This window comes from Typha latifolia, chromosome 8 (genome assembly GCF_019914945.1).
Source record: "Typha latifolia isolate L0001 chromosome 8, TyphaL0001v2, whole genome shotgun sequence".
Lineage (NCBI taxonomy): Eukaryota > Viridiplantae > Streptophyta > Magnoliopsida > Poales > Typhaceae > Typha > Typha latifolia.
The window spans coordinates 4,854,730-4,880,652 of record NC_133093.1 but is presented as its reverse complement, the minus strand read 5'-3'; the positions used below and the strand labels follow the sequence as shown (position 1 = coordinate 4,880,652).

At 39.8% G+C, this 25,923-nt stretch overlaps 1 protein-coding gene across 1 annotated transcript in view; it reads left to right on the top strand.

Annotated features, from left to right (window-relative positions):
* The window catches only part of LOC140794472 (uncharacterized), a 28,309-nt gene extending 4,832 nt beyond the window's left edge, over positions 1–23,477 (top strand). Inside the window, exons 2-7 of the mRNA XM_073146513.1 lie at positions 2,513–2,834; positions 2,908–3,124; positions 3,206–3,530; positions 3,675–3,743; positions 3,821–3,919; positions 22,993–23,477. Of these exons, the coding sequence (XP_073002614.1) occupies positions 2,513–2,834; positions 2,908–3,124; positions 3,206–3,530; positions 3,675–3,743; positions 3,821–3,919; positions 22,993–23,249 (1,289 nt within the window). The 3' untranslated portion in view covers positions 23,250–23,477. The remainder of the gene's footprint in view (positions 1–2,512; positions 2,835–2,907; positions 3,125–3,205; positions 3,531–3,674; positions 3,744–3,820; positions 3,920–22,992) is intronic.
* Positions 23,478–25,923: the final 2,446 nt, after the last annotated feature.

The window sequence follows — 25,923 nt, the reverse complement described above, 5'->3', positions numbered from 1 at the left end:
TTTCGTAATTTATTTGCTGCCTGTCTATTGTTATGCCGATTCATGTGTACATACATAATATACTTTCTAAAGAATATTTTCTGTTATTTATTTCTATTTAGGTATTAGTGTTCTTTAGTATAGTCTCATGCATGAGAATCCAAATGAATATTAGTGTTCTTTTGTAAGAACCAGAAAAAAAATGATGATCAGGGGTTGAGAGAGTGGTGGGGACACCACTTTTTGTCACGTTTATTCTCGTAAGCACAAAATGGCTGCACCCGTGGCCCTTTGGCTTAACGAGGGTTGTGACTAGTCACCTTCTAGGGCTATTTTTCATCTTGTCTTTTAGTCACCTTCTAGGGCTATTTTCGTCTTTTATCTTTTACTTTATTTGGCCTATATAAAGGCTTGTAATAATCTTTTATGGGTTAATGAATATTTTGAGAGTTTTTGCCTATTGAGTGTTTGTTGGTGGATTCCAACGTCGGTGGATTCCGACACCCCGATTGGTGGATTCCTTGGATTTGATTATTTCTCCCTATTTTTTCTTCTCAACTCTACAATCAAGACGTTGTTCTGCATCAGAGAGGAGGGTGCACGTCTCCCCTCTCCCTCTCCGGCATGCGACAAGGCCAGCGGAAGATCTCGCCGAATCCAATTCAGATTTGGGATCTTTAATCTATAAATTAAAAACCCTAATCTCTCTCTCTTTGTTTAACCACCTCAGTCTCTTCTCTCTCTTCTTCCTCCCCTCTTTTGCCTTCTTCTTCCTCACCGACGGAGTCACGCTGTGGAATCGGCCTGCCGGAGCGCCGCCAGAGCTAACGGAGACCACCACGTGACTCCTTGGTAAGCCCTCTCCCACCCCTCAAAATTAATTTCAGTTTATTAAGGTAAAACAAAAATACCTAAATTTGGGGGTTCTTTGGCTTCGTCGGCAAATTAGGCCAACCGGCGGCTTCGAGTCTCTGCCGCTCCATCTGGAAGCATCTTGCCATTGGCCTCGTACCGTGGGCGTTCACCGTTGGAGCCCTTGTGGCTTCGGTCGCCGTCGACCTTGGGATCAATCGCCGTTCGCGGGTTCTCCTCCACCTCGCGAGGACGGCGGCACCGTGTGGGTGTTGGGGAGCTGAGGGTGCGGCCGACGAACCGTCGCTGCGGTGGCCGCCGGCGTCTTCCTCTTTCTCTTTTCCCCTCTCTCTTTTCCTTTCTCTTTCTCTCTCTCTCTCTCTCTCTCTCTCTCCGGCTTGGAGAAGGCCAGACTCGGGCAACCCATCAAGTGATTGGATTCGGATCGGGTTGGATCCGAATCCAAGGAACTCGACCCAGTTCCATTAGTCCTAGCCCAATTGATTTGGGCTTATTTTGGCCCAAATTATTAATTTTTTTTAGTTAAATTGTAGGAATTTTTTTTAAATATATTTTTTTAATTAAAAATATTATTGTTATTATTAAAGGTAGTGATTTTTAGCACGTGAGCTAGGGATTTGAGATTCAGCTGTCTTGCCTAGACTCAGGTGAGTGGGTTCACTCACATATTTATTTTATTATATTTCGTACCTTTGTCGGACCATGTAAATTTTCTGTGTGCGAAATTATTATTTTCATCCTTACGTGCAAATTTAATTGTTATATTTTTCTGTGTGCATTTAATCATTATACTCAGTGCATCACCATACTTTGTGCAAATATTAAATTTAGTGAAAAAAAAATGAGACTAGTATTGGTACGACTTAGAGAACAGTCCCGGTATAAATCGCTTGTGATTTTCCGTGGTGACTCAAGTCTATCTGGAAGTCCAGGGGAAAGTCCTAAATCAGATCACTGCAGTGACTTTCTTAGGTGACTCTGGCGGGATTAGAGAATAATCTTAGGATGAATGAGAAATTTCTAGGTGACTAACTTCTCTCAACGGTCAGTAGAAAAGACAGAATGTGTTGATCACATAGTGATACCATCTGATGACCCTAACCGGATCAGCTATGAAGAAAAGTCCCGAGCGTCAGCTCGAAGTGACTTCTAGTTGATGTGGATCCACAGGGTTTAGACCTATTGAGACATATGACAGTATAAATATTGAAAAGATGTTAATATGTTGAAACCGTGTAAGGTTACAAGTTATGATTCTCTATATTGTTATCATTGTTATTATTTAAAGAGCATGCCTATTGTATATTGTTGCTTTTAGTTTAATTTTATTCAGCATTAATATAATTTAAAATTTATTTTTTATCATTCTCTGTATTGTTATCATTGTTATTATCTAAAGAACATTGTTTTATCTTTATTGCAATTAGTTTTAAATTATAATAAAGCAGATATTCATTTTATTTATTTAATTGCCATCGTACTCGTAGAAAGGTATTATTAAGGTTTCGTGTATCTCAAGCATATTGAGATGTATGGCCGGTCATGATTTTGGGTTGTGACATCTTTAGTATAGTCTTATGTGTGGGAATCCATATGAATATTTATGCAGTTTTACATACATAAAGTGAAGAATCTGAACTTCTCTCTGTTTACTTTTTAGGTCCTGACAAACAGTCCATTTCATTTACACTAAAGCTGCAGCATGTGTTGCATAAGAGCTGCTGGTGTCCAAGGGCCAGTGCAAATTCTGGTGATGTAAAGGTGGAAATCCCAAAACAATGGTATAATCTTGTGCCAGACCTTGCAGTGAAACCTCCTCCACCTCTGCATCCAAAGACTCACAAGCCACTGAATCCTGAAGATTTATCTCCCCTTTTCTCAGATGAGTTGATTAAGCAAGAGATAAGCAATGAACGATACATCAGTATCCCTGGTGAAGTTATTGATGTATACAGGCTTTGGCGTCCAACGCCTCTTATCAGGTTTGTATTGTAAATTGTAAATTTTCATTGTTAAAAGGGAAACTGTAGGATTATCTTGACAAATGGACTGCAGGGCTAAGAGACTTGAGAAATTGCTTGAAACACCTGCTAGAATTTACTACAAGTACGAGGGTACTAGCCCAGCTGGATCACATAAACCCAATACTGCAGTTCCCCAAGCATGGTATAATGCTCAACAAGGTGTGAGAAGTGTTGTGACAGAAACTGGTGCTGGTCAATGGGGTAGCTCTTTGGCCTTCGCATGCAGCCTTTTTGGTCTGAATTGTGAAGTAAGTCAATTAGGTTGCCACAAAAGAGTGCTTCCTTTATGACGATTGATACATAAGTACAGTTTTCAATGTTGTTTGTAGGTCTGGCAGGTGCGTGCATCATATGATCAGAAACCTTACCGGAAACTGATGATGCAAACATGGGGTGCCAAAGTTCACCCATCACCTTCCAGCCTTACTGATGCAGGAAGAAAGATCCTTCAATTGGATCCTTCAAGTCCTGGAAGTCTAGGAATAGCAATTTCAGAGGCTGTAGAAGTAGCAGCAACACATGATGACACCAAGTACTGTTTAGGGAGTGTTCTGAACCATGTGTTGCTACACCAGACTATCATTGGTCAGGAGTGTCTGCAACAGATGGACGCAATTGGTGAGACACCAGACATCATCATCGGCTGTACTGGTGGTGGGTCTAATTTTGGTGGACTTGTATTCCCTTTCATTCGCGAAAAGCTGGAAAGAAAAATAAATCCAGTTATTAGAGCTGTGGAGCCTGCAGCATGCCCATCGCTTACTAAAGGTGTTTACATGTATGATTATGGTGATATAGCAGGGATGACACCGTTGATGAAAATGCACACTCTTGGGCATGATTTTGTTCCAGATCCAATACATGCAGGTGTGAATTCTTGAGATGGTATTTAGTTCTTGTTGTTGTTTATTTGTTCTTTGTTGAATAACCAGTTCAATGTGCAGGTGGTCTTCGCTACCATGGAATGGCTCCACTTATCTCACACATTTATGAACTGGGACTTATGGAAGCTATTGCAATTCCCCAGACTGAATGTTTTCAAGGTAACTAACTGCCAGCTATTCTTCATAAATTGGTAACAAAAACAAAAACAAAAACAAAAAAAATCAGTTATTTTCTTCATCAGTTTCTGCTTGTTAGAGAATAAAAGAATAAAAGTAGAGAAAATGTTTCGTTAACATGGTATTATAGCATGAGGTCTTGGGTTGAAACCTTCTAGGCCTATATATCATCTAAAGTATAAAAGCTTCACCTATTTAATTCAAACCAACTTCTTGGCTTATTAAAAATTTCTCAAGACTAGGAGTGACGGGGACAGTTAGGATAATAAAAGAATAAAAACATTGTTCCCTATCAGCCAAGGTTCAAAAAATTAGAATCAGGATTGAGATCAGCCTTCTGGAAAAACGATACGTATCGGTCGGATCGGATCAAATTTTTTTTAATTACAAAAATACTAAATATTATTTAAAAATGCAAGAATTTTTTTTTAAATTTAGAAAACATGACAAAAAATAAGAAAATAATAATTATTCACATATGAGCCTTAAAAATTAAACAAAAGTACTAACTTACTCAAATGTCAAAACTTTGATGAATACCGAGCTATTGCATGAGTTTGTAAATAATTCTTGTGGTCATCTTCATCATAATCACCATAAGTTTGTAAATAATAATGTCGAAGGCCTAGTACTTCAAAGAGTGATTGCATCATATTATTCATATTAAATGGATCTTGTTGTCTCTGAGGTGGATAATAATCAATATGTGGATCTCGTATCTGAGGATACTGAGGATACTGAAAAGGATAATAACCAGTATATGGATCATGTGATAATAACGCTAATTTTTCTAATCACTCCATTGCCAATCGATTACGTGTTTTGGTGTAGATTAAGGAAAATATAATTCAATTTCTTTCACATTGTGATGAAGATACAGTTTGACTTAAGATCTTATTTGCCATTAGTGTTAAATCTGGTACCTCATCCTATCGATAAATGGACCATCATTCAGCTGGACCGTTATAAGATATAGCTGCAGTAAATTTAGTAGTACTAAATTGGCCAACTCTCAATCTATATTTCTCCATCTGAAATATATTATTGAATACATTTTATAAGAAATTGAATATATTAAAACTTAATATATAAAATTGCACATGCTCATCTTACATAGATTATAACAATCAATAAAAGTATTATTCTGTTAGATAGATTAATGCTAACAATGTCAAGAATAAAAATTGTGAGCTGTCTATTTAAATAAATTCAGAATACAATTTGTAAATTCTTAAACATGGTTCATCAATCATGCTCGTTCTTGTACCATCATTACTTGCTGAAAGGTTGACTAATGGCCTAGTTGGCAATAGAATGTTGATATGATTGATACCTCATTATGCATACCATTTCTAATTAACTATCGGTCCATCCATCATAGCCCTTTCTCATCCTCTCTTTCCATGTTATGTCCATTAAGAACTAGCAAATGCTATTAACAGTGGTCTGAAATTCATTATTCGATGCGGTCCACCTCATGAGGAGATGAACTTATCCAAATATGACTCATATTCATAATAGAAAAGATATTGGAGGATATAAATAGCCTATTAAGAGTGATTGGAAAAATGGTTCAGAGGCCCTTTGGTTGTTTGCATCGGGAATGGTCATGATTTGCGTAAAGGCACATGGTGGTGGTGAGCCTTCATAGGCTTGTCTTGCATTGCTGTTTCCTATTTTTAAGCGTGGAGGATGTCGCTATCTGAAATCGGAATCATGACCGGTCTTTAAACTTGAGATACATGAAGCTTTAACAAATAAATATTCTAAGTCCACAATAATAATAATTTAATACAAATTACTAACTCCAAAATAATAGTTAATAAAACTCCAAAGATAATAACAGTGTCCAAATGTGACTAATAATGTCTCTTCAAATAAAGTAAAATAATATATAATTTTAGAACATAAATACTGATATAACTTAACATGTAAAGACAAATCCTAAGTGGAGGTAGAGTCCCGATGCATTATTCTTAGTCGCCACACTGATCAATTCCTGAAATGTTGGGGGGAGGGGATTCCATGAGTCAACAACTATAACTCAGTGAGTGGAATTCACACAAAAACTAAATAAATCTAAAATTCATAATCATGATTTAAAATTAAATCTAAGGCTCTATGATATATAATAAACGGATATACTAATAACAACAATAATAATAATGCATAAAAATAATAATGTAAATCATAACCAGTAACATGTTGATTATTTCAATATGCTAAACCTCTTAATAATTATTATATATCTCAATTTAGTCTGTTCCCCGTGGATCCACATTATTTAAAAGTCACCTCAAAATGACGCTAGAGTCTTTTCCTCTTAGTTGATTCAGTTAGGATTACCAAAATATGTTACTATATAATAAAAACACCATGTTTTTTCATTTAAGGGTCACTAGGAGGTGTAATTTTATAATAAATGCACATTGTCTCTTCCACTAATCATTGAGAGAGATTAGAGTTACCACAATAAGTCTTTCTATCTAATCTGGCACTGTGCTCTAATCCCGCCAGAGTTACCTAAGAAAATCACTGTAGTGATTTAAAATAGGATTGTACTCTGGACTTCCAAATATACTTGAATCACCACAAAAAGTTGCGGAGTGATCTATGCCGCTATTCTCTTAAGTCATACTAATCACCAATAGTGCTTTTAAATGGTGAAAAAGGCGGCTAGTGCACCGCCCCACCAAGCCTATTGGCTGGTAGCCAGCCGCCTCGGTGCTAAAAGGCGCTAGGCGGGTCGGCGCTTTGGCTTGTCAGCTACTGAAGCGGGTTGGATGTGGATCGGGTTTAACAACTAAGCACTACCCCTCTCAATATAGAAAAAAACAAAACCTTTTTGCTGTTCCCTCTCTCTCTTTAAAGCGATTCACTCATGTGGTGGCTAGCGGAGGCAACAAGCGGTGGTGTCAAGCAATGGCCACAAGCAAAGGTTCAAAGGTGCCAAGCGGCGGCGGCAAGTGAAGGCGTTGAGCGGCGTGGCAAGTGAAGGCGTCGAGCGGCGGTGGCAATCGGACGATGATTTTGTTGAAGCTGTGGATTGCCTTGTCTCCTCTTCTTTTACTTCTTTTCTTTCTCTCTAACATTGGAAACCACCAACCTTTTCTTTTCTTTTCTTTCTCTGTGCTTTAACCAATGAGAAAGAGCTTTAGTTGATGAATAAAAGACCACGTGGATAACATCGGAAACCACAAACATTGGAAACTACAAACTAGTAATGCATTTCAATTTTCAAACCACCAACTATTAATATTATTTTAGATTGTGATAATTTACTATTAAGGTGTCAATGAAATATGTATACATACTTGTAAATTATAAATTTATAATCTATTATTTTTATGTTTGTGAATTAAACTATTATGGTTTTATAAATGTTATATTAATGTGTGTGTGTATATATATATATATCATATAGAATTATTTTTTTGTTTCTTATATATTAAAATTGGTAGACCGCCTGAGTGTCCGCTTTTTGCCTAGGCGCTAGGCAGTGGGGTGACTGCTCGCAATCTACGGTCGCGTTGCAGTACACTGATCACCAATTATGTTTTTCTACTAATTATTCATGGTTAATATAATTTCTATTTGCATTAAGAATGGTAATGTACTAAGTTATATGATATTTAATTTGCACACAGATAACATGATAGATATCTTGGATGAAGAATACATGATAACCTAAGAAGCACAGACACGGATACGGGACACAGATACGATACGATACAGACACGGGGATATGACAAATCTTAAAAAAACAGGACACGATACGTTTAGGACACGGCAAAATAAATAAATAAAAGCATTATATATATTATCGATACGTTTAAAGAAATATTTTTCTAAACTTATAGTATAAATACACAAGCATGCATAAATTATTCATGAGAGAAAAACAAAACGTATACAATACTACAAAGCCAAAAATGATAATGCTAATACGTGATAATGCAATTCTATATTATAAGAATAAATATCTAACTACCTGAGAATAAATAACTAATTACCATTACTTAACTGCAGTGGATGGCATAGGCGAATCTGTGATTTTATAATAATTTGCATTAACATTAATTTTCTTGTATGTACTAACTTGTGGTTATTGCATTATATTTCTACAGCATATGCAGAAATTTCCTAAAATTGATAATTTATATTATCAACTTTTATAGTATATGATAAATCTTCTGTCTAAAAAGTTTCTTAAGGGTGTCTAAAAGTGTCTAAAGAGTGTCCGAATTTATTCTCTAATTTTTTAAATATGGGATATGTTGTAGAAGTATCCGACACGTGTCCAATGAGTGTCTGACGAGTGTTGGTGTCCGACAAGTGTCGGACACGGACACGGCATGCTATTTGAAGTATTTGTATTTCATAGATGATAACATAAAATTATGAAATACGAGAAATAAAAAAACATGAGTAAACCCATTCACCCGAGTCTAAGTAAAATGACTAGAATCTTTAATCTACATTCTAAGAACAATCACAACTTTTAAGAATAAACAAATAGATTGTCAATGCAACCTTTTGATCACTTGTGCAGTTCAAAACTTTCAAAATTTTCTCTATTCGAAGCAAGTCATGCCTTTGCTTTGACCGGATAAGTATATATCTTGAAAGAGGGTGGAGACACCTTTTGGAACTTCTCAAACACTATACCCCTATCCATACTAAAAGGCCTAACCATGAATGTAGTCAGGGTCTATGATGACTGCCTTCCAATAGCCTAAATGAGAGCCTAAAGTGCTAATATCATTGTATCTATAATAAAGGCAGAGACAGGGGTAGGAGAAGGGGCAGGGGTAGTCTCTAGCTCTGACCTAGGAAAAGAAGTTAGTGTAGGAGCTGACACTCGAGTAGGAGCTGGTTTTTGCCCTGCACTCTTATCAGGAGATGTACTCTGGGCAACAACTCCTTTGTTATGAGTCATTCCTGGAATTGAGTTGAGATCAGTGCGGTTTGGGTTAGTTTTGGTGAATCGGCTTGGGGTTCAGGTGGGGCCTAATGGTTTGGACCTGGGCAATGAAGCTAGGGCAGATATGGAGCGTGGTAAGGAGGTATAGGGAAGAGGTAGTGGCTGGGTTTGGTGGAGGAGAGGTCAAAGATACATCTAGGTGTTAAGCTCTGATACCAATTTGATAAGCTCTGATACCACTTGTTATGCTCTGTTACCAAATGATAGGCTCTGATACCAAATTGATAGGATCTGGAACCAAAAGATTGGCTACGGAACAATTCCTTAAGATCTGAATTTATTGTAGGAAGCAGTCCGTGCAACCGTGGGAAAATATTCGTCAGATATTCTCCGGTAGTCAGAAAATTATGAAACCAATTGGATTAGATCCGTAACTTCCTGATTTACAACTTTTGTATTTACGCCCTTTGCAGATTCAAACTGTAGCAGGGACGGAAACACGGAATAACGTGGATGATGGTGGTGGTGACGGGTGGAGTGGATGTTAGGGTTATGGAGGGATATGGAGATGAAGGTGGATTGTGGATGTGAATTAGGGATATAGACGAAGGGAACGAAGTGGTCGAGATCCCAAAGAAGAGGGGTGGCTCGATAGTCGAGGGAGATTAGAAGCGAGGAGAAACCTTGCCAACGGTAGACTTGGAAGGATGGTGAAGAGAAAGGAGGGAGGAGTCTAGAGAGAAGATAGTAGGCAAGAAATCAAGAATCCAATAGTATAATGAAGTTGGCTGCCATCCACATATTTATAGAGGCTAGCCAACAAGTCCTAAAACAATATGAAACCCTAATTCTAGAGGATTCTCGTCGATTGCGTTCAAACGCACTAAAAAAAGCCCCTTCTCTGTATTTGCGAATGCGACACAGGCGTTCGAACTCGCTCGACCGCGTTCGAACGCGGGCGTTCACAAGGGCGTTCGATCACGACTCTACCTGCATTCGAACGCGACCTATAGGAATTTTATTTTAATGAAAATAAATACCTAATGCAATAATAAAATATCTTAATTAAGTGTATCACTAGGATCCGACGCTACTACTATAATGTTATCTAGGGCGAGTTCTAGATCAGTGATGGAGACTGGCCTTTAATGGAGTTCAGATAATGGTGAAAGTTATGGTAGATGGTTCAAAGGGTAGGGATGAAGGTTACAGTGAGTGAGTGGTGGTGGAAGAGAGAGGAAGGACTAGGGACGGAGATGTGTGGCTGGTTGGTGGCAGATTCTGCGGCAGAACTTTTGAGTGATATTCTGGACAATCTACCATTGAAACCTGTAGCAATTTTGACATGTTGTAGCTTTGAAAGAGATCTTTCTAAGGAATCCAATATCTCAAGTTTTGAATGGCTAGATCGGGAGATATTGTCGGATTAGTGGTGAGTGGTCGGGGAGCATATGATGGATAGGCTGATAGGGAAGATGGTGAAATTGGCTAAAATGTGCATAACTTCAGGTAGTGGCTGAACGTAATAATGAGAGAGGGAAGAAGAGGTAGAAGGTGGTCGGTGCCCAAGGAGGAGGGGAGGTCTGATAAAGGAATGGAGGAAGGAGTCAACAACCAAGGAGGTTTACTTGGCTAGGGTTTGAAGGAAGGAGGGAGAGGAGCTAGGTCGAGAGGGGAGACATGTTAAAGGAGGAACTTGATCAATTAGTCGAAACATGATTAATTATGGAGGTGGTAGGCCAGCGGTTATGAGGTGGCGTCGGTAGGGAAGGTGATGGTGGTGGGATGTTAGGGTAGTTGGAGGTAGTTAGGGCAATGGTAGAGAGAGTAAAATAAGAGGGCGGAGTGGGCCACCCCTAAGGGACTAGGATAGTTAGCCGATCGATGGGATTAGAGGTGGCGAAGCCGAGGTGGTAGCTACTACTGTGGGAGGAGAGAACGAGAAAGGAGGAGAGAAAGAGAGCTAACGCAAGAAGTTCAATTCATTCCATTTGATATTCCATTACGATGCACACCACAATGTTATAAAGGTAGTTACCTAAACTATCTTGATCTTTTGGCAACCCCATGATACAAAACAACAAACAAAGAGGGACTAACTCTTGGGTTGAATACAAGCGATGATGAGAGCTAAATCTCAAGATATGCAAGCAATGATGAGGAGACTTCTTTAGCTAACCCAAAAAGAGTCTCTTGGATAACCCAAAGAGAGTTTCTTGGCTAACCCAAAAAGAGACCCTTGGATATCCCAAAGCATCTAGAATTTTAAGAGCTAAAAGCAATAACGAGACGACTTGGCTTGACCTAAGTCGTATCACCATCAATAAACCAAACCTACTATCACAAACCAAGGATGGCTATGCCGACCACCGGTCGGCACGACAAGGCACATGTTGCAAGAGGGAGAGAAAAAGAGGAGGGAGACTACTCACTCACCTTCACTCTTCGACTTCGTTGCAAATTGCTGCTAGAAGGGGTGCCATGCGGCACCCCTCGTGCCACGTGCTAGTATGCTGTTAGCATGGTAAGTGCCGACTGAGTCCCTGTGTCGGTCGGCATGACCACCGTTGTCACAAACTGAAATTAAACTAGACCTAATTTTAAGTTAAATAACTAGTTGGATAAGTGAATAAAGTCATGAGCCTAATATCCATGAGGTGGTTCGGTCTGGCTTAGATCACATCATCCTCGTCAACGACCACATGTATACATAATGCCCTTTAGAAAATGTCACTATGTAATAAATGCATCCTATCTCGTCCATTATCATTGAGAGAGATTAGTGTCATCACAAGAATCTATGATTGTTTTCTAATTTTGAGAGTTACCTAAAAAAGTCACTGCAGTGATTTAAAATAGGACTGTCTTTTAGACTTTCAAGTAGACTTAAGCTACCACGAAAAGTCATAGAGCGATCTTTACTGGAGCTGTTCTTTAAGTCGTACCAATCGCTAATTATGTTTTTACATTAATTAGTCATGGTCAATATAATTGCTATTTGTATGAACAATAATAATACACTAAATTATATATTTTGCACGCAAATAACATGATATTTAATTTGTACATAACACAATATATATCTTGCATGAAAAGTGCATGATAATATAGAAGCACGAAGTACAAGACATAGAAAAATGTGAGTAAACCCTGAGTAAAATGATCAAAATATCTAATCCACGTGCTAAACAAATTTACCACCTTTAATTAAGTAACAAATAATATATAATAATCTAACCAATATCATAATTTTTGGAATTTAAAACTAATTAAATTATTACATTGGGTCCACACTATAAATAGGTTGGGCCCAAGGCCCATCCCCCCAGGCAATCCAAATTGGGTTAAGGGCTATTCACAACTCATTCTAATTTCAATTTTAGGTTAAGTTTTCTCATATCCAACTGACCTGAATTTGTTGTTTGGTTTAGCTGAATCAGAATAAGATTGCAACAACTTTTTTCTCCTAGAGCACGTCTCCAACTTTTCTCTCCTCCCCGGACCTTCCCTCCCTCTTGGATTTTCCCCTTGGCCTCTTCTTGCACCACTCTTTCCCCACGTCCTTCCTTCCCTCCTGCTCTCAACCTCTCTCTCCCCATCCTCTTCTTCCTTGGGAACCCTCCTTTCTCCCATCTCGTCTCCCTTAAATCCTTTTTAGCCTTTGCTTCCTTTGGCCTCTCCCCTCTGATGGAGGTTGCAGATGAAGATTTAGTTCGAAGGTTCTCTGCCTTCCTCAATGAAAATGGGATGGATGAGGTCATTCCTCTAGCAAAAGACTACTCTATCCCCAATAGAAAACCTTCCCTTTGCTTGGTTGGAAAACTCCTCACAGCAAAACCCTTCAACTAACAAGGCTTGAAAAGCGCTCTCGCCAAAGCATGGTACATAGAAGGGTCCTTAGACTTCATCGAAGTCGAGAAGAACATTTTTCTCCTCCCATTTGAGCTAGAGCATGATAAATGGAAGGTCTGGTATAGATCCCCATAGTCCTTCAATAGGGACCTTTTCATCATTGCCCCACTTCAGCTAAGCTTACCGGCGTCTGCATAGGATTTCTCCAAAACAAAAATGTGGGTTCAGTTCTTTGGGGTTCCTTTAATGTTCATGTCCACAAAGACCACCCTAGAAGTAGCCAATCACATGGATGAGCCAATTGAATCTAGTGCTATTGATCCCTCGAAGTGGTCCAGGTTCATCCGTTCGAGGATCCTTGCTGATATCACAAAACCTTTGACCAGTTCACTCACGATCTCCCTTCCTAATGCCGGCTGTTGCGAGGTCAAAGTGAAGTATGAAAGTCTGCCGAGGCATTGCTTCTTTTGTGGCAGGATAGGACATGAAAGTCCGGGATGTATCCACCAGAGCTTGCTGGAAGATAAAATCAAACAAGACTTTCCCCTCCGTCTTCGTCCAAAACTCATTGAACTCAAATCAAAGTTCACTGATCTGAATGCCTTGTCCAAAACGTTGGATCCCTTTTCTATTAGTGGGGAGATCAATCCACTCTTGGTCTCTAGATCCATCCCGGTGCAAAACTGGCACATAGAGGTGATCTCGGCGGAGCAATGCCCCCCTCCATCATAATCTTCGGAGCAAACCAACCACGGTCTCTCGCAGCTGGTCCAATCAAACTGGACAGGCATGTCAGCTCACAAGAAGAGCTCACCAGGCTGGGAAAGCTGTCCCTCTAAGCTCTGCTGCAAACATCAAACTCCTTCTTGTCCCCTTCAAAACCGTTGAAGTCCCTATCGAGGATAGCTCAGGTACTAAAAGGGAAATTTCTGTCATGGGAGTGCTAGAGGAAGGGTTAGTAATTGTCCCAATCCAAATTGGACACGCAACCCCTTCCCCTCATAAATCAATCAAGTCGCTGTCCTGCAATATACGTGACTCCCTTTCTGATGACATCAGTGCTCTCCCTGTCAACATCACCTTTTCAACGTCTTTCTCTAACATGCACAGAGAAGACCCAATCCCTGCCTTTTTGGCCTCCTATCCACCCGATAGCCACCTGTACTCTCCCCTATTGACGGTGGGGATCCTCTCGACCCCTCGGGCTCAAAAACAAAAAACTCACATCCAGGCAACTCGACCCTAACGTAGAAAACAAAACTCTCTCCTCTTCCCCTTGTCCCTCTCCTTTCACCTAATACACCTATTTAGAGTCTTTTTATTGCATTAGTTATTTATTTTTATTAAAATAAATTTTCTGTATGTAAGAACTGGAAAAAAAATAATTTAATTAGGGGTTGAGAGAGGAGGGTGCACGTGCAGCCCCTCCCCTCTCCCTCTCCGGCACTCGACGAGGCGCAACAGATTGACCGAATCCAAATCTGTTTTAGATTTGGATCTCTCCCTATAAATAAAAAAATCCTAACTCTCTCCTCTCTCCTCAACTCCCCCAGCCTTCTTTTCCCTTTCCTTCTTCTTCTCCTTCGTTTCCTTCTTCCTTACCGTCGGAATCGCGACGTGGGTTCGGCCTGTCGGAGCATCGCCGAAGGAAATTGGGACCACCACACTCCTCCCTGGTGAGCCATCTCTCATCCCTCTAGTTTAATTTCAGTTTAATAAAGTAAATTAGAAATACCTAATTTGGGGATTTTGGCTTCGCCGACAACTCTCGTCGGTCGGCGGCTTCAGGCTGCTGCTGCTCATGCTCGAGAGCTCCAAGCCGTTGGCCTTGCGCCATGGTTGCCTTCTGGAAGAGCCCTCATGGCTCCAGTCGTTGTCGGCTTCGGAGTTGGCCGTCAGTGGTGGGTTCTCCTCCACCTCGTGAGGACGATGAAGTAGAAAGAGAGTAGAGAGAGAGAGAGACAGAGAGCCGGTCGTGAATCGCCGCCAGCAGGGTCGCCAGCGGCCAGTCTCTCTCTCAATCCTTCTCTTCCTCGCGTCGGTCGCGGGAAGAGAAGGTTATGGGTGGGGCTCGGGTTTAACCCGAGCCAACCCTTTTCTATTAAGTTTTGGGTTCGGGTTGAATTTCGGATCCAAAGACCCGAACTGAACCACTTAAGTGGGTGGGCTGCGGGTTAGCTCGTAGCTCAATCCACTTAATTTTGGTTGGGTTCGGCCCAGCAGTAGCCCAGCCCAATCCAATGGGTAATTTAACCCATTTTAGTTCTTTTTAGTTTTTAAATTTTAAAATATTAATATTATTCAAATTGAAAATTTTATTATTATTTATTATTAAATGTGGTGATTTTTAGTATGTGAGCTAGAGATTTCAGATTTCGGTTGTCTTGTCTAGACTTAGGTGAATGGGTTCACTCACATATTTATTTTATTATATTTCGTACTTTTGTCAGACCATGTAAATAAATAAATAAAATGAAGAGCTGCTTTATTAAATTTAAAACTAATTGCAATAAACATAAAACAATGTTATTGTTTTTGAGTTTCTAAATGAAATAAATTTATCTTCTAATCTAAAGCATAAAATCCAAAAGAGCGAAAAAGTAAATAGGTGAATCCTAAGTGGAGGTGGAGTCCGGGTACATCTTGCTCAGTCGCCCCGCTGACTATTACCTAAGATAGATAAATAAAAAAAAGAATCCATGAGCCAACAACTATAGCTCAGTGAGTGGAATCCACTTGAAAACCAAATAAATTCTAAATTTTATTAATGTTGAATAAAATAAAATTTAGAACTAATAATTGACAATATACATAACAATTTGTAATGGGCATGCTCTTTAATTAATGACAATGATAACAATTTGTAATGGGCATGCTCTTTAATTAATGACAATGATAATAATAGAGAGTTACAACTTGTAACTTTGCACGGTTTCAACATATTAACATCTTTTCAATATTTATATTGTCATATGTCTTAATAGGTCTAAACCCTGTGGATCCACATCAACTAGAAGTCACCTCGAGATGACGCTCGGGACTTTTCTTCATAGCTGATCCGGTTAAGGTCATCAGATGGTATCACTATATGATCAACACACTCTGTCTTTTCCACTAATCATTGAGAGAAGTTAGAGTCACCTAGAAAATTTCTCATTCATCCTAGGATTGTTCCCTAACCCCATCAGGGTCATCTAAGAAAGTCACCGCAATGATTTGATTTAGGACTTTCCCCTGGACTTCCAGATAGACTTGAGTCACCACGAAAAATCGCAAGCGATTTATACCGGGACTGTTATCTAAGTCGTACCAATACTAGTCTCATATTTTCCTTTCACTAAATTCAATATTTGCACAAAGTATAGTGATGCACTGAGTACAATGATTAAATGCACACAAAAAATATAACAATTAAATTTTTGCACGTAAGGATGAAATAAATAAATTTGCACACAAAAATTTATATGGTCTGACAAAGGTACGAAATATAATAAAATAAATATGTGAGTGAATCCACTCACCTGAGTCTAAGCAAGACAACTGAATCTCAAATCCCTAGCTCACGTGCTAAATATCACCACCCTTAATAATAAATAACAATAACATTTTTAAATAATAATAAGAAAAGATATTAAAATTTTTTTTCTATAATTTAACTCAAAAATTAATAATTTGGGCCAAAATAAGCCCAAATTAGTTGGGTTGGGCTGCAGTTGGCCCAGCCCACCCATCTAACATTTAAATTGATTGGGCCCAAGGCCCAATCCAATTAACTAATGAAACTGGATCAGGTTCCTTGGATTCGGATCCAAATCAACCCGAATCCAAAAACTTAAAGGGAGAAGGCCAGACTCGGGTTGCCCGAGTCTATCTTCTCCAAGTCAGAGAGAGAGAGAGAGAGAGAGAGAGAGGGAGGGAGGGAGACGTCGACGGCCACCGCGGCGACGGTTTGCCGGCCGCGCCCTTAGCTCCCCAACACCCACACGGTGCTGTCATCCTCGCGAGGTGGAGAACCAATGAATGGCGATCGATCTCATCGCCGACGGCGATCGGGGCCACGAGGGCTCCAACGGTGAACGCCCACGGCACGAGGCCAATGGCAAGACGCTTCTAGATGGAGCGGCAACAACTTGAAGCTGCCGGCCAGCCTGATTAGCCGGTGAAGCCGAGGAACCCAAATTAGGTATTTTCGTTTTACCCTATTAAACTTTAATTAATTTTGAGGGGTGGGAGAGGGCTTACCAAGGAGTCATGTGGTGGTCTTCGTTTGCTCCGGCGGTGCTCTGGCAGGCCGATTTCACGGCATGACTCCGACGGTGAGGAAGAAGTAAGCGAAAGAGGGGAGGAAGAAGAGAGAGAAGGGGGCTGAGGTGGTTAAGCAGAGAGAGAGAGAGAGAGGATTAGGGTTTTAATTTATAGATTAAAAGAAAATCAAATCTAATCCAATTCGGATTAGATGAGTATTTCCTTGCCCCTCGTCGCGTGCTAGAGAGGGAGAGGGGAGGGGGTTGCACGTGCAGAGCACGTGCACCCTCCTCTCTCAACCCCTAAATTTTTTTTTCTGGTTCTTACACCTACGGCATGAGCCAACTACGCAAAGCCTACAGATTGGTATGATGATGATTGGAAGATGGTAGTCGGCAAATTTTGCCGACGAAGACGAAATTTAGGTATTTACAATCTACTATTTCAAACTAATTAATCTAGAGAGGTGGAAGATGACTCGCAAGTGAGTTGTGAGGTGGTATCTGATTATTTCGGCAATGCTCCGGCGGTTCGATCCCACGATGCAAACTCCAGTGAGGAAGAAAAGAAGAAGAGAGAGGGAGGAGGTGGCTGCAGTGTCAAAAAGAGAGGATTAGAGTTAGCTAGGGATTTTTATAAGGAAAATTTATTTAGGTTTTGAACTGGATTTGGAGAGCGAAGGAGGAGCATGTGCCCTTAATATTTTTTTTATTTTTATTTTCTAGCTATTGCAGAGGACAACATGTGCTTGCATGGATTGGGCGTGAATAGATTTAGCCCATTTGTCACAAAAGTGTTCCTCATGAGGAATTGTATTTTGCAGATTTTGTTTTTGAGACGGAGGATCTTGAGGGTAAGTGCATGAGGTTTGGTTTCTGGTACTTTGTTGGAGTTGGATCTAGATAATGACCCTATGCTTTCTTCCCAAGAGAAGATTTCCAGATAAATCGTCTCCTTTTATTTTTTCATTTCATTTCTGGACTAGTCTTAACACGGAATTTCCAGCTTTGCACAATAGAAGTCCACCTCGAACCCCAATAAAAAGGTATGGTTTTGGAACTGAAAAAATCTCAAATTCCATTAGAATCGATCATGAAACTGAGGGCTGATTTTAGAGCTTTGATTACTATCTAAATCTCATAGGGCCAACTCGATCCCATTATAGCTTACTATGTATTTTTCCCATTTATTTTAGGTATCAAAACCATTTGAATTTTCTTGAGTCCAAAATTGTCTTAGAAAGATTTGGAAATTGGAATGACTTTGAAACAAGGTTCTAAATATTAGCTTCGGGATTGAGATTGGCCACTTGAAAAAACAATACTATCAACCTTATCAACTATATCAGTCATCTTTTTGGACAATTCGGATTGGGGATTGGCTGTATCGGCCAATCTATTTCTGTGATACAGATCAAGATTGGTCAATACTTCAATCCATGCTTTGAAGAGACTTGTAGCTGATGTAGAGGCTCTATTGTATGTAACTTACCATATTGTCCGTGCAAAATATTGTAATGGTAATTTTGTGGACACAAAACTCTAAATATCTGTGATGTACAATCTTGGAATTATGTTTGATGAAGAGTTCAAGACCAACGATGGCCGTGCCACAGGCACGGCCCGTGCCGACTGCCGGTCGTGCCGTAAGAAAAGGAGAGAAAAATGTACCACCTTGGCAGTCGCCGTCGTCGCTGGCCTTCACCGTTGCCGCTCGCCGACACCGTCGCCGCTCCCGGTCGCCGTTGCCGCTCCCAGTCGCTCGCGTCGGGTGCCCTAGCTGAGGGAGGGGAAGAAAGAGATCGAGAGAGAGAGAGTGAGAGAGAGAGGGGTGGGTTTTTATCGGTTAAAAACTTAAGTTGCGGATTCGGATCGGGAGCGGCGACGGCGAAGGCCAGTGGCAACGGCGACAGTGAGCTCGACGACGAGGTCGATGGCGAAGCTATTAGGAGGGGTGCCGCACGGCAAGTACAGACCGGCACGGCCATCCTTGTTCAAGACATTACTTATGGAAGAGTATTGCGTGCAAAGAAATCAAAGATTCAAATGAAAGAAAGCAAAATTTAGAAGTTTTCAGAACTCTATCCGGATGGGACTAAGGGCTAAACGCAAAGAAGGAAAATTGGATGGCATCCGGATGACATTTAAGGGCTTCCAAACAGCATGCATAGATCAGAGAATGAAAATTTTGAAACAAGTTCAGACTTGGAGTTTTCTTTGGTAGATTCTAATGATACGAATTGCAGATGTTCCTTGTTTTTATTTAAAGTATCCAGGGGTAGTCCAAAGTCATCCATCCAATCCAAAGATCTTTCACTTGATGCTCTGAACTTTCTATTAATTATGAACTATTTTTGAGTTTGAGTGCTAGTGAAATACTAACCATGACATATAGCACATAGGCGGAGCTAAACCAAAGGTTAGAGAGATAATCCATTGAAAGAGAACCCAAGGATCTTCAAGTTTATCATCTGCAGTTTGAGATTCCCTCCCGGAGCATACTTTACATCTAGTGTGAGGAGACCCACCTACATATTTCTAATTATTTGTTCTACATCAGAGATTAATCAAGAACATCGGAGGAGCTAAACTGAGCAGCCATAGTCGACACCGACCAACCACTGAGAAGTTTGAGGAACAATTCACAGCGACTTACTGTGAACTCTTTTATAGAGGCAGTCTAATCATAGAATAGTTGTTAATCCAGATGGGCTTCGGGTAAGAGAAGTGAGCTTCAACAGTTAGATGATGAACTGTCTAGCGTGTCGTAAGTTATTCTTGTGTCAACGAATTCTTGATATGGGTTAATCGAACTGTCTAGCATGTCGTAAGTTATTCTTGTGCCAACGAATTCTTGATATGGGTTAATCTTGTTTGGGCGGTTTCGTGGTTTTTTCCTCTTGATGGACCAAGAGGTTTCCATGTTAAAAATATCGTAGTGGTGCTTGCCATGTTTACTTTCCTATTCTTTTTCGATTTTGTTTTTTTTTTCAATCAGTTTTCACTTTCCAACTTAACTTCAGTTTTTGAAGTTTGAGTAGGATTCGGTTTTCTTAGTCCTAGTGGGATTTAGCTTTCCCAATATGACTAGGATTAGAGTTTGACTTTTACTTTCCATAACTTTTTTATTCAATTGGTATCAAAGCATACGTAAGGATTCATGTTTTTTTCACTTATTCTCTAAAATCTTTAGTTATTAGGCAATGGTGGTTTTTTATCTTTTATATTCTAATACTCTTCCTCACTTTTAGGTGTAAAACATTTTTGATAAACCCTAGAAATGGCCTTGTTTTGACTAGACATTACAACAATTTAATATTGAACGTTCTCAAATATATGATACTCTAATTTAGAACTCCATGTTTTGTTGAAATTATTGAAGCTAATCTTTATTTGAAGGCTTTGCTCTTAATCTTGTTATGTGTGTGCCATGCGGACTCATTCTTATTTTTACGATGTCCCACAATTCTTGCTTCCTTTTTTTCCCAAGTTTTAAATATGATTGAATATGTTGGTTTAATTGAGCTATTGAGCCACCATGTACTCCTTTTTCTCTCCCTGCTTCTTCACTATCAAGATACTCACCCTACATTAGTGCCAATAAGGCATCAACATGGTACATGCCAATCTTTCAATAGGCATGCTTGCCCCTGCAATCCATGTGTGCAACCAACGATAGCCGTGCCACAGGCACAGATCGTGCCGACCACCTGTTGGCACGGCACGTGCCATAAGAGGAGAGAAAAAGGTAAGGAATACCTTCACCTTTGCAGTCACCGTGGCCCGCTGCTCGCCGTTGTCATCGCTTCGCCGGGTGGCCTAGCCCACCCGAGAGAAGAGAGATCAAGAGAGGGGGGGGGGCGGTGGGGGGGCATTAAAAACTTAATCGTTGGGTGCCCTAGCTCGCTCGCAACTTAAGTTTTTAACCCCCCCCCTCTCTCTCTCTTTATCTCTTTCTCAATCTCTCTTCTCTCTCGGGCAGGCTAGAGCACCCGACGAAGCAACGGCGACGGCGAGCGGCGATCGGCAACGGGTAGCTCGACGACGAGGTCGATGGTGAGCGGCAAAGGTATTAGGAGGGGTGTCGTGCGGCATCCGTCGTGCCACGTGCTGGTACACCGTCGGCACAACAAGTGCCAACCGGCACGACCATCTATGTGTGCAACTAGCAATATCCTTGCCTTGTTTAGGGTCTGCTAGTGCTTTAGTTTTTCTTAGTTGTCTCTAGAATTTTTTAGATTTAGTGAAATATTGCTCCATAATGGTTATTGATTTTGTTGATACTCGAACAATACTCACCCAAATTGGAAATAGATATAAGAATGGTGTTGTGCAGCTTTAGAAAAGATAACAAACTAATGGTCTTTTATCCCAACTACGAAAGGTTGATGTTAGATTGTGAAATATAAAAATCATCGTTCTCGAACAATGTAAGCTTTGAAAGTAGCTAGTGAATTATCATGGTATTAGAGCAAAAGTTCTAAGCTCAAATCATATTAGGCTCATTTTTTATTTAAAAATATAAAACCTCCACCTATTTAATTTAGGTCTGGGTCTCTTAAAACGTCTCAACCCTAGAAGTAGAGGAGAGGAATATAATATATAAAAATTACCATTATTTAACAATTTAATCTTTTAAAATGGATAGTGACAAGAATTTCTTTGCCGTCAGCACAGGACATGTTAGCCGGTAACTGGCGTGGTACGTGCTGATGGCAAAGGAAGAACAAAATAGGGTAAATAAAGAACAAGAGGGTGGAGATTGAGAGAGGAAGAGGTAGAGAATGACAGAGGGAATGAAAGAGAGGAGGCCTCATGCGTTGTCGGTGAGATTCCCACTTCCAATGATGCCCTAGTCGACTCGTATGCCCCTCTTCATAAAAGAAGACGATGCTTCAATTGGAAGATCCACTTCAACGGATATTTTATTAAGCAGATCTGTTAAACGGATTTATTTGAAGTAGCGAATAATTCGCCACTTTACATTAAATTCGGTTTCAGCAGATCATCTTAGGGAAAAGATTCACAAAGGTGTATTCATCTTCTTCCTCGACCAATCCGATGCCAGCAATGTCTTCCTCACGATGTCCGCCACCACCATCACAAATGATCCCTCGCATCTGCCACCTTAGATCACTTGTAGAAGGTGAACCACCGCTAGGAGGCGATCCATCTAATATACAGCCATTATAAAGAGATTTAGGGTGGTGTCGTTGGCACCTCCCATGCTAGGAGCCGGTACCAAGCTGGCACGACAATCCTTGGCTGGTGAGCTATCAGATGAAAATGTCTGGAGCTCAAGAAACAAGAATGTTGAGGCTTGTGTCCAAAATAAGTTCCTCACTGTTAACCATCGGATATCTGAAGTGCAGACATAAAAGGGATGGAAGATGTAATTGCCTACAAAGAAATGGCTGATCTGATAAATAGAAATTCTTTAATTATAGATTTTCCAGAGAAGGTGATCTACCCTGTCCTTGAGATCTTAAGGGGTTTCAACTCGTTCCTCTTGTGGCTAAGGAATGTCGTCAAAAAGGCATAAGCTGATTTGTAGTATTCTAAACATCAAAATGATAATCAGCAACACATAGGCTGTCACAATGATACTCATTTATCCATTATCAGCACTACAAATATATCCCAATAGTGAGGATATCAAAGCAGATTAGAACATTCATGAAGTCGTTCATTTCAAATGTGCTTTTGAAGCAAAATGCATGCAACAAAAAACAAATACTTTGGTAATTTTGCTAATGTAAGTGAAACAGATCACAATGGATTGTACTATTTTAAGAACTCTTAAGACAACTGAGATGGCATCCAGTATCTCTTTCTATAGGTGCAGATGTTTTCATCTTTCAAGCAGTTTGAATTCCTTCCATTTCTATTTTCTAAAGAGATATTTCAACTAGATTATTATTTACTGTGGAAGATAAATCTGATTGGTAGTTTAACTTGGATATATATGGTGATATCTACTGTATTTCAATCTTTACTGACACTGATTCTCTTTCGGGTCTTTTCTCTTATTATAGCTGCTGTACAATTCGCTCGCACAGAGGGCCTGATTCCAGCTCCAGAACCAGCTCATGCTATTGCAGCAGCAATTAGAGAAGCATTACATTGCAGGAAGACAGGAGAAAAGAAAGTCATTCTGATGGCTATGTGTGGTCATGGCCATTTCGACCTTGCTGCCTATGATAAATATTTTCAGGGAAACATGGTTGACCTATCAATCTCTGCCGAGAAGTTACAAGCTTCTTTAGCTGCTGTTCCTCAAGTTATATCCTAAAATACAAGGTAGATCCAGCCAATCTTTCTTTGCAGTTCGAATCCGAAGCTTGTTCCCAGACAAGATTACAAGAAGCTCATTTCTGAAGTTCAAGACATTCTTGGTCAATAGCTTGAGCTATTCTTTTTGTATCAAACTTATACTTCTACTACATTGTCTTCTATCAACTTGATTTCAAGGATATTGGCATAGGGATTAATACAAGCAGATGCATCATAAAGTTTCATATCTTGCTGCAATTGAGAAATGCCTGTGTCGCATCCTGTTAAAAGAAAAAAAATCATATCTACTCGGTTGATCACAGAATAATTTGTTCGTACTGTCTGGCTGTGACGAGAAGAATAATCTCGTGTTCCATTTATCAATAACCGCCGGGCTATTATGAGAAGAACAATCTCGAGTCCTTTTTCATCCCTAGAACACAATAGAAAGGTACATGAGTTCATATATATATACTTCCACATAACTTCCAATGAGCAAAACGAAACTCAACGACAACAAGCCATGAATCCCAGCGAAGGAAAAGTAAATGCCAAATCCCCACAAAAATAACTCAAGTCTTGCTCTTCTCTGACATGGGTTCTGATCAGACAATTCATAGATACTGTAACCAATACAAATACAGAGAAACCACCAGTATTCAAATTTTGCTGAATTCAATTCAGATCCCTATAACTAAGGAAGAGCAATTATTATAGACATGTTCTCTCAAGTACTACAATCAATTGAGGCATTTCAAAAGATTTGCTAATACCAAAGAAGAAAAAACTGAAAGTAATGTTAGTAAGTTAAAAGAAAAAGGAAATAGATTCTAAGACAATTCAAAATGATGATTGGACATGAAGCTGATCATGTCAGTATCATTCTCAACCTGACATGATTCAGGTTACCAGGAAATTAAATCCCATATACAAGTACGGATGGTTGATGACGCTCTCCCATGAGCTGATTAGTTACAAATTCCTCTCAAGAGTTCAAGCTTTATCTAACTTATCTATGTGTAGCGTTCCGTGAGGAGGTTCATAAGCACCTCTGGCACAAGTTGGAGTTTGCTTTGATCCATAGTTTGGAGGCTGTGAAGATCCATAGGGTGATAATCCCTGTACTGCTGCATATGTATATGAAGCTTGAATAGGCAACATTATTTCCACTTGCTGCAGCTGCCTGAGGTCCTCCTGATAGTACTCTAGCAGCATCAATCCCAGATCCTCTAGAAGCTTCATAGCCTGTCCCTATCGATGCTTCATAGCTTCCAGCCAGCAACCCTAGAAGCATCATAGGTCGAATTCCTAAAACCATCATATGTGGGGCCTCGCATTGCATCATATCCAGCCTTGGGAGGAGCGGATCCAAGCTAGGTTTCCACCATATGAAGCCACATTACCAGAAGGACCACGTCCCTGTTTCTGAATTAGAATTTAATGAACTACATTTTACAAGACGAAGAACAAAATACGGCATAGGAACTGACTCATAAGGATTTAATAAAAGAGTAGCACAAGCTGATGCCTCTGGTTGAATGCTTTCAGTTTAATATAATATTATCATGAGTACAAGATTGCCAAATTGCTTGGTATTAAGCAAAAACAACCAAATAAGATCAATCTTTGCTTGAGCTCTTAGAAGCTATTTGCACAATTACTTGTCCACTCAAATTTCACTCTTTTCTTAGTGAGGTAAGTGGCAAGACAATTCATGAAAATCCTTCCATAAACCTTCTGTAGTAGCCTGCCAATCTAAGGAAACCGTACACCTCAAATACTGAAGTCGGTCTCGGCCATTTGCTAACAGCCTCGATCTTCTGCTAGTCCACCTTGACTTATCCTTTCCAATAACATGCCCCAAAAAGCAATCTCATCCGGCCAAAATTCACAGAGCTTTGCATAAAGCTTTTTCTCCTAAAGAGTTTAAAGTATTGTCCTTAGATGTTCCTCATGCTTTTCCCTACTCTTTGAGTAAATCAGTATATTATCGATGAAGACCACACCAAACTTATCTAAGAAGGATCTGAAGACCGGATTCATCAAGTCTATAAATGCTGCAGGTGCATTAGTGAGATCAAATGCATCACTAAGAACTCATAATGACCACAACGAGTCCTAAATGTCGTCACTTTAAATCTTCAATTGGTGGTAGCCAGATCTCAGATCAATCTTAGGGAAGACCTAAGAGTTTTGTAGCTGATCAAATAGATTATTGATCCGGGGTAGTGGATATATGTTCATTACTTTGACTTTATTTAACTCTTGGTAGTTAATTTGTCTTTCTTCTTTACATTGATTTGTCTTTCTTCTTTATAAACAAAACTAGCACTCCCTAAGGTGATATACTCGGATCGATAAAACCCAAATCCAACTCTTGAAGTTGACTCTACAACTCTCTAAGTTCCATTGGTGCCATTCTATAAGGTGCTTTCGATATTAGTTCAGTGCTAAGAAGATCTATGGTGAAGTTTATCTCTCTATCAAGTGAAAGATCAAGTAAATCATTAGGAAATACATCTAAAAATTCGTTCACTACTTAAAGTTCATGAATCTTCTGCTCGACTCGCTCTGCTCCCACCATAGTTTCCAAGAAGCCTTGGCATCCTTTCTTAATAACTTATTTGCTTGAAGAGCTGAAATAATACCGGTTGTAAGAATCTTTCGTTCACCTTGGAAGTAAAATTTTGACC